The sequence below is a fragment of the Xiphophorus couchianus genome, chromosome 18, assembly GCF_001444195.1.
Source record: "Xiphophorus couchianus chromosome 18, X_couchianus-1.0, whole genome shotgun sequence".
Taxonomy (NCBI): Eukaryota; Metazoa; Chordata; class Actinopteri; order Cyprinodontiformes; family Poeciliidae; genus Xiphophorus; species Xiphophorus couchianus.
Window position 1 is genome coordinate 3,605,903 of NC_040245.1, and position 17,937 is coordinate 3,623,839.

The window sequence follows — 17,937 nt, forward strand, 5'->3', positions numbered from 1 at the left end:
GGAGGAGGTAATTAAGACATTTCATTCCAGTGTTTTCTACCTGTGGCACATCTAAAAACTGCAGGACTGCAGCCCTCCAGGACTGGAGTTTGAGACCCCTGCTCTACACCAACCACTCAGTACATTTAGCTTTTTAGAAAAAAATTACTTTTAGGAGTATTTTTACTACGCTGCACTTTGAGTAATTATATTATGAAGTATCTCTGCTCTTACTTGAGTCACATTTTTGGTTACTCTACCCACCTCTACTTAACTAGTAAGTAACTATTCAGTAAGATATAAGAGCTGGTTTTAAATGAATAATTCCTTAATATTGATGAAAATGTACTAGTTGCATTGGGAGATCATCTCACTTGTGATCTGGGAAAATGTCTTGTTACAAGTTAAATAAATTGCAAGTGGAAGTAAAATAACAAAAACATATTATTTACCGTCATAACTGTGATTGTTTCCACAGAGAGAAGAGAACCACCATGGCAGAAATTGTAGAGCAGCTTCAAGAAAGAGAAGCAGCACAGGTTTGGAGTCTTACTTCAAAGGTCAAAGTTCATAGTTGGCAAAGTTTTCTTCCTGTTTCTTAAAGGGGCGGTATTATGTATTTTCCAGGTACATAGTGAAAGTTTACAGCATAATTATGTAACTATTTTCACATCAGTTGGAATCAAAATGCTAACATTTTACTTTGTAATTTAACGCCTTGAAATTGGGCCTCTGTTTTTTTTTTTTTAAAGCTCTTCTTGCTCTTACTGAAGCTCCTCCTTCAAGAAGTCATCCCAACATGGCTCCTCTATTGACTCTTTAACAACGTTTTTACCAGCGTTGCACTGATTAGCAGCTCCTATAATGAGCTCAGCAGGTGTTTGCTAATTGCTACTGGCTAGTCTGAAGGAGCTGAGTGGGGGACGGCTGCTCTTATTCCTAGAAAAAACTTGGAGTTTGAAAGGTCAAAAATTGTCTTTTAAAAATTCAAAAATTTTGAGATTGATCACAGAAATTTTCTTGAAAAATATAAATTAAAAATTTCAGTTTCAAAAGTCGAACATGTTCAAGATTAATCTAGTTCTGTAGAATTTTTTTACTTTTCAAGCTCAGAAATTTCCTTGTTTTTTCTCAAAATTAGTCTCAAAGTTTCTGAGTTTTTTGGTGGAAATTCGTCATCTAGAATGACTCTAACACGTTGCATGTTGAAGTCGTGAGTTAAAACACTTTTCGTCGTTTTTTAAAATTCAGCAATTTAACAGTTTCCCTCTTTTGTTATTTTTTATAAATATGTCCAAGTATAGAAATGTGAGAAAACCACAATTTTCTGTTTATTCAGTCAGTATTTAGCACAGCTGACACAAAATAATGTTAGAATTTGATGATATTTTTGTTTAATTCAGAATATTATGATAAATATGTTATAGAAAGACGACTGGACTCGGGTTTTAAAGAAAATGGCCGCTTATCAATTAATCATCAGTCTATGAACCTTCTTCCTTCTCGCCCTCAGGCGCGCGGCGAGGTTCCCCGCCTGCCCAACGGTCTGCCAGAAAAGTCTTCCCGTCCGGACCGGCCCAGAGCCCGGGACCGACCCAAACCCAGACGGCGGCCGCGCCCCAAAGAGCCGGGAGAGACGACGCGGCGTTCCCGATCGGCTCCGGCCCAGAGCAGCCAGGCGACGCCGCAGCCTCCGACCCACACGGCGCATCACGAGGGCTTCCTGTTCCGCAAGCTGGACATCGAGAGCATGAAGAAGAGCACCAACAGGTGGGTCTTCAGGGCCCGGCGGGCCGCCAGCGCACGCAGGATGCTCCCTGCTGTCATGACCATCCAAATTAACGAACTCCAATTTCCAAATTCCCAAAAGTTTTCTTTGAGTTTAAACTATAAATGGTTGGAATATTTTAAATCTCTTCTGGCTTTAATAATCCCTGTTGTGTTAATTGATCAATCGATGGCAACGGGGCGCAAATTCAGCATGCAGAGTTACGACTTTTGCATCTGATGTGTTGGGAAGATGCATGACTCGGCTCACATGTGGTCCTTACAAGCTGCAACCGAACCAAAGTTCAGCTGTGGTTCTGCTCAGCGTTCAGGTCTTCCTTCCTCCATTACAGCCAGATTTCAAAATGGAGTTCACAGATTTAGGAGCTCAGACAGGTTTTGAGTTTTTTTTTATTTTAAAGCAGAAGAGTCATGCAGCCACAGCGCCTCCACACTTACTTTACCCCTGGTAAAAATGTGAGAAAGTTTCAAAAACACTGATTGATTGATTGGAAGGTGATTTTCAACAGGTATTCGTAACGTTCACACAAGTTGGATTTTTTTTTCTGTTTTGCTGAAATTTTTTTTTAAGAAAATCTGATTTTTCAGATTTTTTTCTGAAATCTGATCTTTCAGATTTTTTTTTTTTTTGAAATCACATTTGTCTTTTTTTTATGAAATTTGATTTTTCTCTTTTTTTTGTTGAAGAAATCTGATTTTTTTCCTGTAGTTTAAATTTCCAGCTTGCTAACTAAATACTTATTTATTCTTTGATAGTCTAACTGTTAGCACAACTTGAACACAACAATAGTATTTCTCTGCGTCCAATCCAATCGTTATTTGAAGCAAAAATTAACCCCCAGGGAGCCGAGAGAAGCAGCTTTGTCATAAATCGCTGCTGTTAGTGGATGTCATTGTGCGTCAGGTTTACCGGCGTACCAGAAACACACAACAAAGGTTCCAACGAGAACCTTTGTATGTAAAAAACTATATTAATTATATGTAATGTTTGCTGGATTTATGTGTATTAAAATTCATCCACTGCTGTTGTTTACAGATGTTTGTGCATCAGATTTAGGGTCGTACCAGAAAAAAAAGCAAAGTTCCGGCCAGAACCTTTGTGAAAAACAAAAAGTAAAAAAATGTTTTACTTAACATATAGTTTTATTTTCTACTGTATGAATATAAAGCTGCATTTTACCAGGGGTGTGGTAACATTTAAGGGTGCTGTGTATCTAAATATCTTATTTGTTGCATTCAGAATGTGAGGACAACAGTTACATGAAATAAAAAAGTTCCCCACAGCATGATGAAGCTCCACGCATGATGCTTAACCTGAACGCCACGCAGCCGAGGCAGCTGCTTCACTCGCTGACTAACTGGCTGGATGAAGAGTGCAGCGAGAGCGGACCGATCCGCTCGCAAACCCACACACACTCACCAGACGAGCCCCCACTCTGACCCGCTCTCCACCGCCCTCTGGTGGCCGGTCCGATCACGCACAGCCAAAAAGCTCATCCAGTTCCAGCAACGGATGACGCCCGCTCATGCGCCCACTCACGGCAGTGGATGAATGCGGCCATATGTACATGCCCTGTTATGTACATGGGAAGGTAAAGCACAACTGTGAATGGCTTGAATCCAGTGTTGAATCATTGGGATTCAACCCGTCACCGTTACGTCGCGACTCTACAAACTGTCACTCTGTGGTTCTGTGCATAGTAATATTCTGGTGAAACGTGCAAAATATGTCGCTGAATATGGTGCTTTTAGATTGAATTCATTGTGGTTTAGTTCTCTGATGAGAAAAAGAATGTACACCCTTCTTTATCTCTCAGGTTTTACAAGCTTTTATTGTACAAAACCACATAACCAGCCACACACAGTCATTATTTAATAAGCCTAGAAAGTTTGGTTCAGTCTCGGTTCGGTTGAAGCGATCTCTGGTTCAGTTCAAATGCATATGTGAAGGCCAAGTGGACCAGAGGCCGCTTCAAAAGCAGGAAGTGGACTACAGTGCAGAAAAATGCTACAAACAAAAATTCTGCAACCACAAGAAATTGAAGCAAAAGGGAAAATCCTGCAAACACAGCAAATATAAAACACTCCACAAAATGGAAGTCCTCCAGACCACTAGGGGGAGTTTGGCATAGGTAATGTTACCAACATAAATATCCTGATGTTTTATAATATTGTAAAAGACAGTATAGATAAAAGACAAGATATTCCAGCTTTGCTGAGGGTCCCATCTTATTTGATGGTTGGTTGGCTCCAACCATCTTATTTGATGGTTGGCTCCCCCTAGTGGCCTGGAGGACTTTTCTGTTAAATTCTTGCTTCTGTTTTTGCAGCATTTCCTCTTTTACTTCTTCCTGCTCTTTACTGTTTGCAGTGTATTTGTTTATTTGGAGTTTACCTCATTTAAGTGTTTGTGGCGTGTTGGCACCTGTCGGCCACTGTAGGAAAAACACTTAAAGGGACAGTATTATGTGTTTTCTAGGCACATAGTGCCATTTTATGTCATAATCAAATAATTATCTTACCTTCAATTGCTATAAAAACACTGAATTGCTGTGAAATTGGGTCTCTGTCTCTTTAAGAAGTTCCTAATCCATCCGACAATCTGCCTTCAGCACATTATCGAAACAATGCTCCTCATTATGCCGTTTACAGCCGTTCTCGGGAATGTTGGACTGAGTAGTCGGTCATATAATAATGAGCTCAGCAGGCGCGTAGTTCCACCAGGTGTTTGCTAATTGCTGCTGACTAGTCTGAAGAAGCTGAGTGGAAGAATCGCGCTCTGTGAGGCAGATGCTCCTTTCTAAATACTATAAAACCTGCAAGGGTGTGCTTTATTTTTCCACAGTGTTGCCATTTTGGCGTAATCTTTTATTGCTCAACAAATCATTCATTAATTACAAACACTTTCTCATATGCACCTTAGTTTTTTGCTCCTTTGCAGATGTTTTATCAGAATATAAAGCTGCATTTTATTACCTCCAAGTACTGTGCACACGTTTAAGACCTTATAACTTGTTTATTATTTTAATGCAGCATTTAGTTTCTAAATTTGAAGCAATCACCTTAGAAATGTTTCCTTTATTTGAGATAAAGGTTAAATTGGTTTGTTTTCACATGAAATAGCTTCAAACTTATAAGATTTTATGAAATAGCTTCCATTTTTTGACAATGAAGATTCTCCCTTCCTTATTTTCTCCCAACTGACGGAAACTGAGATCACCTCTGTAAATTATTTATGGAAAATCAGGCTTCTCATTGGTGGATCAATCAAATATCTAATAGGTCGAAGACTTTTGCACAGTCTCTATGCTTCCTCTCAGTTGTTTTGCTTCATGCATGTGGTAACTTTAACACAGGGGTGTCCAAACCTTTTGTCACATTGGCCAAAATCGTTGAGCCAAAAGTACTGACAGGCCAAAAAAAATAAAAATGAAATTAACCAAATAAAGTTTTTTTTTTCAGAAAAGGGAAGTGAAAATTAAAAATAAATCTATCATTTAAAATCATTTGGGTTAAAAATAAATGTATTTATTGTTTTTTAAAATAGCCTTTTGGCTAATTCTGGCACATTTACAAAAATGTTAGTTAAGGTTTATTTTCCCCACCAAATAAATTAAATTAATTTCCAAATTCCTTTGAGCTGAATTAAGCAGCTGCGTTTCCATTGACCATAAAATGGCGGAATTTGACATTTTGAAAATAAATTTGCTTAAGAGAAAAACTTTTTTAGCATCACATAAGTCACATCATCAACAACCGGATGTTACCACTGACAGAAACTACGAAGAACACAACAGGAAGTAGTTTTAGGATTATGTTTTTTAATGACTTATCGCATAAAGAAACTTTTTCAGGTGTGTTTATAATTTAGTTTCATGTTTAATGGAAGCACGGCAATTGTGAAATTGTTTTTTATTTTGACATTATTAACAAAGTTTTGCGAATATTTGTAATGGAAACGCAGCCAGTTATAAGAACGGGATTTAGGGCACTTTCTTTCAAAACGCTTTAATAAATTAAATAAAAGTTGTTGGCTTTTCTGTAAAATTTCTACACGTTATAAAACCTTGATTGTTAAAAAAATGAATACTCTTTGTTATGGCTGAAAAACCTATCACAATATAAACGTTTTATCTCAGTCAATCAACAATTATTGATAAGTTTGTTGTTCTAAATATCTGAAATATTGTCTAACTGGCGGTGTGACCTTTCCAGTTTTCACTTCACGTCACATTTTTGATTTTTAAGCAGTTATGAGGCGAAACCTCAAACTGCTGCTGCACAAGTTAGCAGGTTGTTGCTAGGTAACCAAAGCTGGGTGGAACTTCAAACTGCTACTTACCCAGCAGGTTGTTGCTAGGCAACCATAGAGTGAGAGAGTTAGCTGACCACCAACCTAACTTAGCCGGTTAGGTTTAGCAGCTAACGCCTACATCTCCCAGAATGCTGTCTGGTTCTGGATCAATGTTCATTGACATTATTGAATATCTATTAATATTGATCATTTGTCTATCGTGATTTATATTGTTATTGATTTATTGTCCAACCACACTTTTTGTTGAACTCAACATTTTTCACTGTAAAAAAATGATGTTGAAAATAATTTTACCCTAATTAAAAATATAAAGTCTCCGTTTTTACCAGTCATTTGTGATGGACGGGTCAAATCTGTTTTATTCTTAAACGGCCACATAAATGTCAGTCCAAGAGCCAGAAATGGCCCCCGCACCTCACTTTGGACACCCCTTGGTTCAACAGATGTAACCTAGTTGAAAAAAATTGCATTTAACCAAACTCTTCTTCTGTTTCTGTGTTTTTCCCCGCTGTGCTTCCGGCTCTCCCTTCGTTCTCCTCCAAGGTAAGTCATAGTCGGGCGCCGCACGCTGGATCACCGAGCCGTACGTAGCTCCGCCCCTCCCCTCCCACTCCACCGCTCCACCCCCCCTCCCAGGTCATCCGTGTGTGCGCCCGTTCATTTGTGTTTGTCCAGCAGTGTAAATCCTCCTCCCTTCTTGGGGCTGGTCCATCCCGCCTACCTACCTGTCTGCTCTGGTCAGGTGAGTCAGGTGTTAGCCTAGCAACAGAGTCTCTGCAGCTCTTCCTGACTCCTCCCAATCTCCCCTTCCTACCTGCCCCATCCCCCCCACCCTCCCCTTATGCCATCACTTCTCTCCCCCTCCCCCTCCTCCTCTTCCTCTTGCCACCCCTCCCCCTCCTCCCCGCACCACAGCAGGTCATGGGTCAACCTGTACTGCGTGCTGAACAAAGGGGAGCTGGGCTTCTACAAGGATGCCAAGAACACGGCGACGCCCTACAACAACGAGCCGCTGCTCAGTCTGTCCCACTGCCACTGCGACGTCACCAATGGATACAAGAAGAAGAAGAACGTCTTCACGCTCAAGTGAGGGCTGGCAGCCATGTTTGGTTTCAGCTAGCATGATAGCATGTTAGCATCGAGGGCTGCTGAGTGACATCATCCATTGGTCTTCTTCCAACCATCCATCCAACCACCCATCCATCCATCCATCCATCCATCCATCCATCCAGTAGTTTCAGGATTTTGTATTTGTAATTTAGAAACAGCTGAAAGAACTGGGAACTCTGGAGATTTAGTATGAAATTGTAACACCAAACAACGTGTCTGATCGCTGCTGGAATTCTGAAAATATTCAAACTAAACTTTGTCTTCTATTTTTTGTGTTGTGTCTTAAGTAAGAAACTCTTTTAAACTTACCAGCTATCAGTCTGTAGTTTGGATCTACATCATTGGAACATTTAACCTTCCTTTCTCCCGCTGCAGAACGAAGGATGGCAGTGAATTTCTGTTTCATGCAAAAGACGAGGTGAGATTTCCGTAGGGTTGTTTTGTTGTTCTGACTCGATCCAAACGGCTGACCCTGTTTGTCCGTGTCCCCACAGGAGGACCTCAAAGTGTGGGTGAACAACATCACCGCCAGCATTTCAGAGCACGAGGAAATCGCCAAATGGGGCCAGCCCCAACTAACTACCTCATCCACCGACGAAGGGACGCGGCGAGACGGCAGCAAGGTGGACAACCGGTCCGACCGCGGCGGCGAGCGCTCCGACCGTGGAGACCAAATAGAGCGTGCGGACAAAGAGAAGGAACGGGAGAAGGAGAAAGAGAAGGAAAAAGAAAGGGAGAGAGGGGAACGCTCAGAGAAGTCAGATCGGGCAGGAAAGTCGGACGGAAAACGCTCAGAGAAGAAGAAGAAATGAGCGTGGCGACAGACGTTTTGGGATTAAAACCTACGAACTCTGGATGCACAGGAGGCGGGGCCACAGACCGAAGGTGGAGGCCCCTCTTCTTCGCTCCAGCAGCTGGGCTTGGATGGAGAGCAACAGACTGACCCGGCTCACCCACAGGACGGATTAGATCTTTTTCCGTCGCCTCCTGGTGGCCGCTTCAGAGAACTGCGAATTGATGACGTTTTTTTTTAACAAAACAAAAGTAGGAGAAACACAAGCATCACTTTAATTCAAAGGCTGTTACTGATTGCTGGTAGCGCGGTAAAACGTAGCTCATGCTGTTCCATGTTGGTTTGTTTTCTGAGATGAACTGTACACTGCAAAAACACAAGATCTTACCAAGTTTTTTGGTGTAGTTTCTAATCCAAATATCTCAGTGGACTTGAAATAGAGACAAAACTAATTAAACTTTTCATGAAGATGCAGCAGCTTCTTTAAAATTCAATAATTCCTTAATATTGATTAAAATGTTCTAGTTGCACTGGTAGATTATTATAAAACAAGCTGCAACATCTTGATGAAAGGTTACTTGTCAGTTAGTTTTGCCCTATTTCAATTGTATTCAGATATCCGTATTAGAAACCAGACCAAAAATACTTGGTAAGATTTAATTATTTTGCAGTGTACCTGTACGTAGCTCTGTCTGTCCTATCTACTGTAATTATCTGTCTGTCTGTAAGTGGAGACATGGCCCACTATCTCTTATCAATCCTCAGAAATCAAGAGAGAAGGAAATGGTCCCAGAAGGTGGAATCGTTTCGTTTTGTTTTGTTTCTTTACACCTTGTTAGTGAAAAATCCACCTGGTTTTGTTGTGACGCCATCAAAACGTTTCCATGGACGAAGCAGCACCAGAACTGTTCTCAGTTTCTAATGTTTCATGATTCAAGAAAAGAGCAGAAGAGAAAGATAAATATATATGATCTAATAATTCCTTATTATTGTTTTAAAAAATAAAGTCCTAGTTCTGCTATCAGATTATTTCACTTATCACATGGGAAAAATGTTTTCAGTGAAGACAGTCTGGCAGTGTTACTAGTACTTTATTTTTTAATCAGTATTAAGTAGTTATTTACGTAATACATGGTTTTAAAACTTTAAAAGTTTTCCTTCAGTCTGACAGTTGTCACCATGGATCATAATATCTAATAGAAACTGCCCAGCCTGTGACTTCTGTTTCTTGCGGAAACTTGCGTCGTTGCAGTTGGGATTTAGTTGGGAAATAGCCTTAACGTTTGAATCCCAGGAGCCTCGTTCAATAAAACATCATTTACCTACTCATTACATAAAGATTACAGATTTTGAGGAACTGTACAGGCTACATCTTCTATTTTTGTATCCAAAAAGTCTACTTGAATGTCATTTTGATCAACTTGTTTTCAAGGTTTTCATAAATCTCAAGTTTCTGTATAAGCGCAGAATCTGTTGATTTTAATGAACAGGTTCTCCTGGGTAGAAACCGGTTCTCTTCTGCTCTTTTGTTCTCTTCCATCAAACCTTGTTGGGTTCGATCTTTGATTCATTTCCCACATATCTGTCGTTCATACTAAACAGTCTTGTTGATGTCTGAATGTGTGCGCCGCCGCTCTTTCCCAGGGTCTCCACAGCTCTCAGGTTTTGTTGGTGTGAGGATGTTTGTCCCCTCAGTCTTCCAGGAATGTTCCATAACACAAATCGCTCTTATAACGTATCTTTTTTTTTTACTTAAGTCTTTGTGAAGACCCTCATGGTAACATCAGAAATCCTCTGAGTCCCAAACTTCTCCCCGATCACAACCTGAATCTAAATGATGTCAAGTCGCGATAAAACCATCTGCATGGTTTCTTTATAAGACTCACTCATCTTTGCAGTCCAGCCGTATTTTGGTTTATCCCATGGAAACTCGTAAAAAAAGCCATATAAGTTGGTGGAATTGTAAAAATCTACTGTCATTGCACCACAGAAAACATTTATTTATTACCATGTGATTTTAATTTCTTTTTATTTTGTATTTAGCATCTTTTCTGCTCCAGGTAAGGAAGTTTCTGCAGAGAAAGTGGCCTGAACATTTAGTAATGCCCCCTTCACACCGCATCAAAACAGACCTGATGTTTCCTGGAACTCCAAGAAAGTTTAAAATGAACCGCAGCAGTTTATTTCAAAACTTAAGAGCATTGATTTAAAATCTAGCATTAGGATTTCTTATTCAAAACCCTCCTGTTACACTCAAAGGAGGTTTTAACATCTGGTAGTCTGGTAGATTTGGCTAAATTTTGCACCAGTGTTCCCAAACAAATCCCAACATTTGTCACGTTTTCAGCTGCTGCGGTTCTCTTTCACACTGCATTGTCAAACAAACTACACTACTGGAAAAACCTGTTCCCCTCCTCGCCTGTAGGAGTGCTGCTCCAAAAGCCCCTAAAGGAAACGAGACGAAAACCTTTCAAGAAGAAACTGAGCACAACTGAAATAGAGACGTGTCAGATTTTAGCAGTTGTAGGATTTCTCTTCTGTCTTTGGTTAAAGACCAAAACCGTTTTCTCTCACAACTACAATCTGGTTGTATTTACCCAGAATGCCTTGCGTTGTAGTCCTCCTATCTCCTAAAATGCTTTTTAGAGCGTATTAGTGGTTTTCGTGGGGTTTGGTTTGGTTCTGGTGTGATCGGGGCATAAGAAGCGGGTCAGTCCTGCAGGTTCAGACTTTCATCATGTGGTTTTGCTTTAGTTTAGCAACATAAGGAACATGTTTTATTTCCTCAAGGTCTCAAATATTCAAATTATTTTTAAATACAAAACAGACACAGCATAAACTTCTTTGCAGTTTTAACAAATCGCTTTGTTTTCCCAAATCCTGCAAAGCCCAGTGATAAAAATGACTTTAAAACCTTCTTCTTTATTTCTATTTATCCCAGATTGTCTTGAGAACAATTTTGTCTCTTTTGTTTTTATGCATCTGCATCAAGTGTGAATATCAGATCAATGCGAACATTTACATGCATGCCGAACACGACGGCCACAAGTCGGAGGCAAAGGAAGCAAAATTTGGAGAAACTTTGCAGAAGAAGACTGACTGACACCGCAGGTCAAAGTTCACCGATGTCACCATGACCTCACGTGAAACAATCATATTATTTGTAGATCTACTTTTAAACATCATGGCACAGATGTTAGGAATGGGTCTGAAAACGGAACATGGTTTGGATGAGCTCTGCCTGTCTGTGTGTGTCTTTACTGTCCTGTTCACATCGGCCTGTCAGCCCCAGATATAATCACCAATAAAATACCTTTTGGTTACTCATGCACTGCAGTGGAGCTGGTGTTTTCTTTCTTTCACCGGAAATCCGGAAACAAGAAGACGGATTCAGGTTTAAGATTTTTGACACCAAAATCCTAAAATGTTGGTTTTTGAAAAATCGAAAATCTCTGAAATTGTCGAATTTCTCTAAAATATACTCAAAACGTATACATTTCTTGACAAAAACGAATGTAAGGAAAAGGAAATACAATATATATAAATTTCTTCACAAAAATGCAAAATATAAAATTGTTGATGAAAAAAGGAAATACAAAATACATTTCTTGACAAAAATACATGTGCAAGGAAAAGGAAAAACAAAATCTATATATTTCTTGACAACAATGGAAAAACAAGTAAATTTCTCACGTTGAAAATGCATATATGAGGAAAAGGAAAAACTAAATATGTACATATTTTGACGAAAACATTAAAAAAACATTTATATTAAAAAACAAAATATATGCACTTCTGCTTTTACTTTCAATTATGTCCGTTTTTCGTCCTTCTCAAATTGCGGAGATAAATGTGTCCGGCAGGTGGCAGTAGTGCGCCCTAATTGTGCCTCGTCATCAACGAAGCGGAAACGGAAATGTAGTTCGGAGCTGTTTCACTGTCGCACAGGTTGTCATTTAGAGAGCCGACCGTTGGTGTTAGCTAAAAACAGAGGCTGTTTTGTTGTTTAAAGTTCACTCAAAAGCGATTTAAAGTTCGTATTTTAGTTAAAATATGCGCTTGAATCCAACGAGTCGAGCTTTGAATACTCATATTTAAAAAACAAAACAAAATGGAGGCACGCTTCGGAAGAGAGTTAGCGTCCGCGGTGGAAGTGGCTCTCCGGGCGGCCGTGTCCGTGTTCAGGGACGTGTGGCTCGGAGAGACTCGGAACTCGGACTGGGACGAAACGAAGCTCGGTGAGATCCAGGAGATCGAGCGGTTCCTGGTCGATCAGATCCAGAAGGTGTTCGCCGAGCTTTGGGAGGAGAACGAGGCTCTGCGGACCAAAGTGGAGCAGCTGGAGGACGTGCTGCAGAGGAAAGCCGGGCGGCTGGAGCAGGAGCTGGAGGCCAGAGTGGGTCAACTGGGCCGAGACATGGAGCTGCTGGAACAGGAGCTGAAGACCATAAGCGAGGCCCCCGGGAAAACCCACCAGGACGGGCCAGAACAGCAGCTGGAGGACGGACCAGCAACCGGTGAGACTCTTCTGCAGTCAGTAGGTTCCTGCTTTGGTTTAATCATCATGGAAAAATAATACTTTATGTTTCAATTATATAAGAAAAGTGGTTAGAGTAGCAAAAAATTACAACTTAAGAGTAGGACTCATTCAACTTACTTTTATTCAACTAAAAGAACTAAAAACAAACAAAAAAAAATACTTAAGAGTTGCTAAAAAAACAACTACTTAAATAGACTTTGGCTAAATACAATTTTGAAAAAAAGAGAAGGGGAAAAAAAACAGAAAATGTGGAATATTGTCTGTAATATTGTTGTTGAGGTATTTAAACAAATATATTCTTCTATCAGTTTTTGGCAATATCGCCCGGTCCAGCAAGATAACAAATGTAGGCAGAAGAGACATTTTTCTTAATTTTTTTCAAATTAAGCCTTATGAAACCTACAGAAAACCTCAAGAACAAGCGAAAACCTTTTTTTTTTTGTTTTTGTTTTTTGAAGACCTATAACTCTGACCAAGTTTTCTTTTCCTTGCTAAAATCTAGATTAAAGTGCTTTTCCTGGAGGGGAGCATAAAAAATATGCAAAAACAAAATTTTACAAATTGTGTTTTTGTATTGAGCTGTTTTGACTATTAAAAATTTTTTTTTTTGTCATTACTGGAGCAACCGACCAAAAGAGTCGAAATGAAGAAACAGTTTTTAAGACATTTTCACTATTAAAACTATTTTCCTTTCATTGCGACAGCAAACAACCAAGAGTCAAAAATGTTTTTTTAAGTATTGTTTTTTGTTATTTTAAGGGGGAAAAAAATACAAAATTTATGTTCAAGTAAAAAGGAAAAGAAAAAAAAAATCTAAATTCTAGATTACAATATTTTTAAAACAATTAGAAAATTTGTTTTCTCCCACCTTTCAGACTTCCGTAGAAACCAATTCTTACAGTAGGTCATATATATTCACTGTTCATTTACTTCACCTCTACAAATAGAAAATAACATCAGTAACAATGAAGCCTGTGTACGAACTGGAGCTGAAATGACAGGATCAATCAATTATCACCTAATTTAGTAATCGATTTCATCAGCGATTAACCTAAATGTTTAGCAGTTCACATCTAAAGTTTGCCTGCTGTCTGTGATTCCAGATGGATCGGCACCGGTCGGCTCCAGCAGCGTGCCGTCTCCAGAACCGGACCAGAATGACCTTCCTGTGACCTCAGGAACCGCAGATTTCGTCACCTCCTCCCCGGATCGGTCCGCAGCCGTCTCGGCTCCCGCAGAGGCTCAGATGGTGTTTGTCGGCACGATTCCCTCCGCCGCCGCGGCGCTGCTGGTCGGGGCCAACGAAGTCTTCGCCCAGACTTTGATGGATGAGCTGGAGCTGAAACCCGAGTTGACGCCGCAGGATGCCGCCAGCCCCAACTCCAGCAGCACCAGCGGTCTCTACTGCACTGAGGAAAAGGTGAGGGGACAAGATGGAGTTGAGCAGGATGCCCAAAATGTGGCGCAGGGGCCATTTGAGGCCCTTGGACTGATTTTGTGCGGCCCTGACTGCAATTCAAGAATGATATACAGCTGCTTTTTATGTTTTACCAGGATAAAAGTATTACCAACATGTCAAAAAACGTTAAGTATGACTAGTTCTGGGGCGTGCTGTGGTGGCACAGGGGGTTAGCACGCCCCATGTTTGGAGGCCTCAGTCCTCGACGCGGACGTCGCGGGTTCGACTCCCGGTCCCGGCGACCTTTGCTGCATGCCCCCTCTCCTCGCCCTCTTTCCTGTCTGCCTACTGTAGCAAAAAATATGAGCCACTAGCGCCGCAAAAACTCTTCGGAGAAAAAAAAAGGAAAAAAAAAAGTGTGACTAGATCTGTCATGATAAATTTTACTAGATGATAAATTGTCCCAGAAGTTAATGCGATCATATTGACGTTTAGAGACAATTTTCAAGTAATATGATGCAAGAACACATTCTGAAAAAGATCAATAAACTTTACATTTTAATTTTAAATATCAAATTTAAATAAACAAAACAACAAATAAAATGAACCAAAGTCTCAAAGTAAACAAAATTGTCCTTAAAAAAACGGCTAGTTGAGACCAAAACACCAGACTGAAAACTTTTATCATCCAGTTTTTGGTAGAAAAACAATAAATCATACAAATGAAAATGATTGAGTTTGCTTCAATTTATCATGCGATTAATTGATTTATTTCTTATTGGTTTTGTTATAACCAGACTTATAAAAAGTAGAACCACGTCTATCGGGAGACTTTTAATGAAAAGCCAATTTTGTTTTATCTAAATTTGCTTTTATTTAATTTATTAAGGGATTTTGAAACAAAATGACCCAAATCCTCTTCTTATATATGTGGTTATTTGAGCCCAAAATAATTTAAAAATTAGATTTAAGAGAGATTTTGAATGTCATTTTAAGGCTCTTCGTTTAACATACAGATCAATGGAAAGTTAGGAACAAACAAGTGGACTAAAAGTCAGTGAAACCAGCGGTGTGGAAGTTTATAACGTACATCCAGAATAATCTAGAAAGCAAAAGGCAGCAAGTTTCCCGTCAGATAGTCGGTGGACTCTCTTGGATTGTGAACAAAATTGCAGCATTTGTTACATTTTCAGCTGCTGTGATTCGCTTTCACACTGTGGTGTTTCCATTGCACAATTCTAATTATGAAAATAAATTCACCTAATGAATTTATTTTCATTGTACTGGTTTGTACAAACCAGTACAAGCCAATTTAGAAAAAATGTATTGTTTTTCAATAAAAAGTTTTTGTGCTTGGATGAGGTGGTTATTTTTGGCCATATTGGAATTGGTTTGTTTTGCAAAGCTGCAAACTAAACACTTTTTCACATCTATATTCGAGCCGCACCAGAGTTCACTTCACCAAAATCTCCAGTAACACAGAAAAATGATGCTGCATTTATCTGTTTTTGTTGTTGTTGTTGTTGGTAGAGAGATGTGAAAAGTCGCTTGAGGTCTCAAATATTCACAGATTTTTGATATTCATAGGCAGCTGTAATTTTTTTTTGTTATAAAAGTTGCTAAATATAGCGATCACGTTGCTAAATTGGGTTGCTAACTGCTAACAAAAAGAGACATTGGCTGATTGCATTGCTGGGGAAGAGAATATCGGTTTTTCCAAGTAAATATCAGCTGATCACACACAATTTAGACAATATCTGCACCACTAGCTGATACTGTCTGTAAGGACAATTAAAAATTTTTTGGATGTTTTGATTTGGTACCAAAAAGTTTTCAAACTTCAAATCTCTTTTCAGATGCCACAGAATTCTTTAGAGGAGGAACCTTCTGGAGTAACGCAGCGCAGGAGGAGGAAGGCTGATAAAACTGAAAAGGGTATGACTTTGTTAGCTTCAGGGGTCGAATAGATAACATTCACCACTAATTTATTTCTATTTCACTTTCAGTTTCATCCAACAACTCAACAGAGGAGGCACAGGTCCAGCCAGGTGAAGCTCAGGGAAGAAGCCTGAGGAGAACCTCCTCTCAAGCAGGAAAGCGCTTCTTCTGCGAGTATTGTGACACCGGCTTTCACTGGAAAAGTGACCTGAAGAAACACCTGAATGTACACAAAAAGCCCTTTCCCTGTGAGCAGTGCAGCAAAAGTTTCCCAGACAGGGAAGATCTGGAGAATCACCTTCTGAGTCGCGACTCAACGAAGGACCTGCTGCCATTCCCGTGTCCGCAGTGCAAGAGGTCCTACAGGAAGGAGGAGTCGCTCCAGAACCACCTCAAGCGCCACCAGACGTCCAAACTGCCGAAACCGTTCCCCTGCGATCAGTGCGGCAAATCATTCAGGGCACAGCAGTCACTGGAAAACCACCTCCTGCGCCACGAAAAATGGAAGCTGCAGCTGAAGTGCCAGCACTGCGAGAAAACCTGCAAGACAGCGGTGCAGCTGAGGGCCCACATGGCCGTGCACTCAGAGGAGAGACCGTTCAGCTGCGCCACGTGTGGGAAGGAGTTTAAAAGCAAGGACACCCTGCGCTTCCACCAGATGGTCCACACAAATGCCAAGAAGTACAAATGCAACATGTGTGAAGAGTCCTTTAAGTACGCCCACTCGCTGACGGTGCACAAGAGGAAGCACACCGGCGACAGCCCGTTTGTCTGCGACGAGTGCAACCGCTCCTACAGAACCGGCACCGCTCTGAAAAGACATAAGGTCATCCACACCGGGGAGAAACCCTTCACGTGTCACATTTGTGGAGCAAGGTTCAACCTCAACAACAACCTGAAGAGGCACCTGCGCATCCACACTGGCGAGAAACCGTTCACTTGCAAGGACTGCGGGAAGAGCTTCTCTGACAACAACAAGCTAAAGTCGCACATGCTCGTCCACGGCGCCAGGAAACCCTTCATGTGCGACCTCTGCGGAAAGACTTTCCTCTTCAACTGCAGGCTGCAGATGCATCAGCGGTATGTCCACGCCGACAACTCCCATGCGTCAGACGGCGTCCTCCAGAACCGGAGGCCGAAGCCGCTGGTGAAACCGTTCAGCTGCAAAACGTGCCTGAAGGGTTTCAGTGCCGCTTCGTCGCTCAAGCTCCACGAGAAGGGCCACAGCGAGCACAAGGAGTTCCACTGTGGCATCTGCGGGAAGGACTTCCACAACAAGTACTCCTTCAGCTACCACCAGCGCAGCCACTCGGGAGACAAGCCCTTTGTGTGCGACATCTGCGGGAAGAGCTTCTTCCATGGCGCCAGCCTGAAGCAGCACGAGCGGATCCACACGGGCGAAAAGCCCTACAAATGTGACCAGTGCGATAAGGAGTTCAGGACGGATGGAAACTTCTACCGCCACCTGAGGATCCACAGCGGGGTAAAACCTTTCGAATGCAGCTACTGTCAGAAGAAGTTCCACCAATCCAATCAGCTGAAATCCCACCTGCAGGTTCACACGGGCCAGAAGCTGTACTCCTGTCAGCAGTGCGGCCATGGCTTCTCCGATTCACGGCAGCTCAAGAAGCACAGCTGTGACGGCCCAACTCATATGATTAAACTGGAATGATTTGCTGTCTTTTAATACAAAATATGCTTTAAATTTGTAGTTTCATAGAGTTAAAGAAATATTTGTTGATCCTGTGTAGCGTGTCTGTTCATTTCTGTAATGCATTTGTCATGACAGTTCATGTGCAGGGGACTGATCACAAATTGTCAGTTAAAATAAACCTACAGATGGCCCGGAGTGGCATTTAAAGCTGTTTTATTTGAAGAAACTGTGGATCTGTTTCCTTTAAACTGTAATTTATTTTCCTAATCCATTACTAACCAAAATTATTTTTGCAGAAGCGAACTTGAAGATCTACATAATTTGTAATAAATAATTCTCTTTAACATGACGGTAAATATATTTCTTTCTCCGTGTACAGTACATTGCAAATAAACAGTTGAAACGGAAAATATGCTTCGAG

The 17,937-nt window shown here is 40.8% G+C and overlaps 2 protein-coding genes across 8 annotated transcripts in view; both read left to right on the plus strand.

Annotated features, from left to right (window-relative positions):
* sptbn4b (spectrin, beta, non-erythrocytic 4b) overlaps window positions 1–11,316 on the plus strand; it is a 79,400-nt gene extending 68,084 nt beyond the window's left edge. For 3 of the 7 annotated variants that reach the window (XM_027999388.1, XM_027999390.1, XM_027999391.1), the window contains 5 exons: window positions 458–518; window positions 1,493–1,749; window positions 6,998–7,168; window positions 7,568–7,610; window positions 7,687–11,316. In XM_027999388.1, coding sequence (XP_027855189.1) covers window positions 458–518; window positions 1,493–1,749; window positions 6,998–7,168; window positions 7,568–7,610; window positions 7,687–8,004 — 850 coding nt within the window. In that variant the 3' untranslated portion in view covers window positions 8,005–11,316. Of the gene's footprint in view, window positions 1–457; window positions 519–1,492; window positions 1,750–6,625; window positions 6,825–6,997; window positions 7,169–7,567; window positions 7,611–7,686 lie in introns of those variants that run through there. The other 4 variants (XM_027999389.1, XM_027999392.1, XR_003593187.1 and 1 more) reach the window with 3 other exon arrangements.
* Window positions 11,317–11,787: 471 nt separating this feature from the next.
* Window positions 11,788–17,926, plus strand: LOC114133487 (oocyte zinc finger protein XlCOF6-like). Its single transcript, XM_027999448.1, has 4 exons — window positions 11,788–12,502; window positions 13,629–13,945; window positions 15,781–15,859; window positions 15,931–17,926. Exons 1-4 carry the CDS (start codon window positions 12,097–12,099, stop codon window positions 17,532–17,534), a joined length of 2,406 nt encoding a protein of 801 aa, XP_027855249.1. The 5' UTR covers window positions 11,788–12,096; the 3' UTR covers window positions 17,535–17,926.
* The last annotated feature ends 11 nt before the right edge of the window (window positions 17,927–17,937 follow it).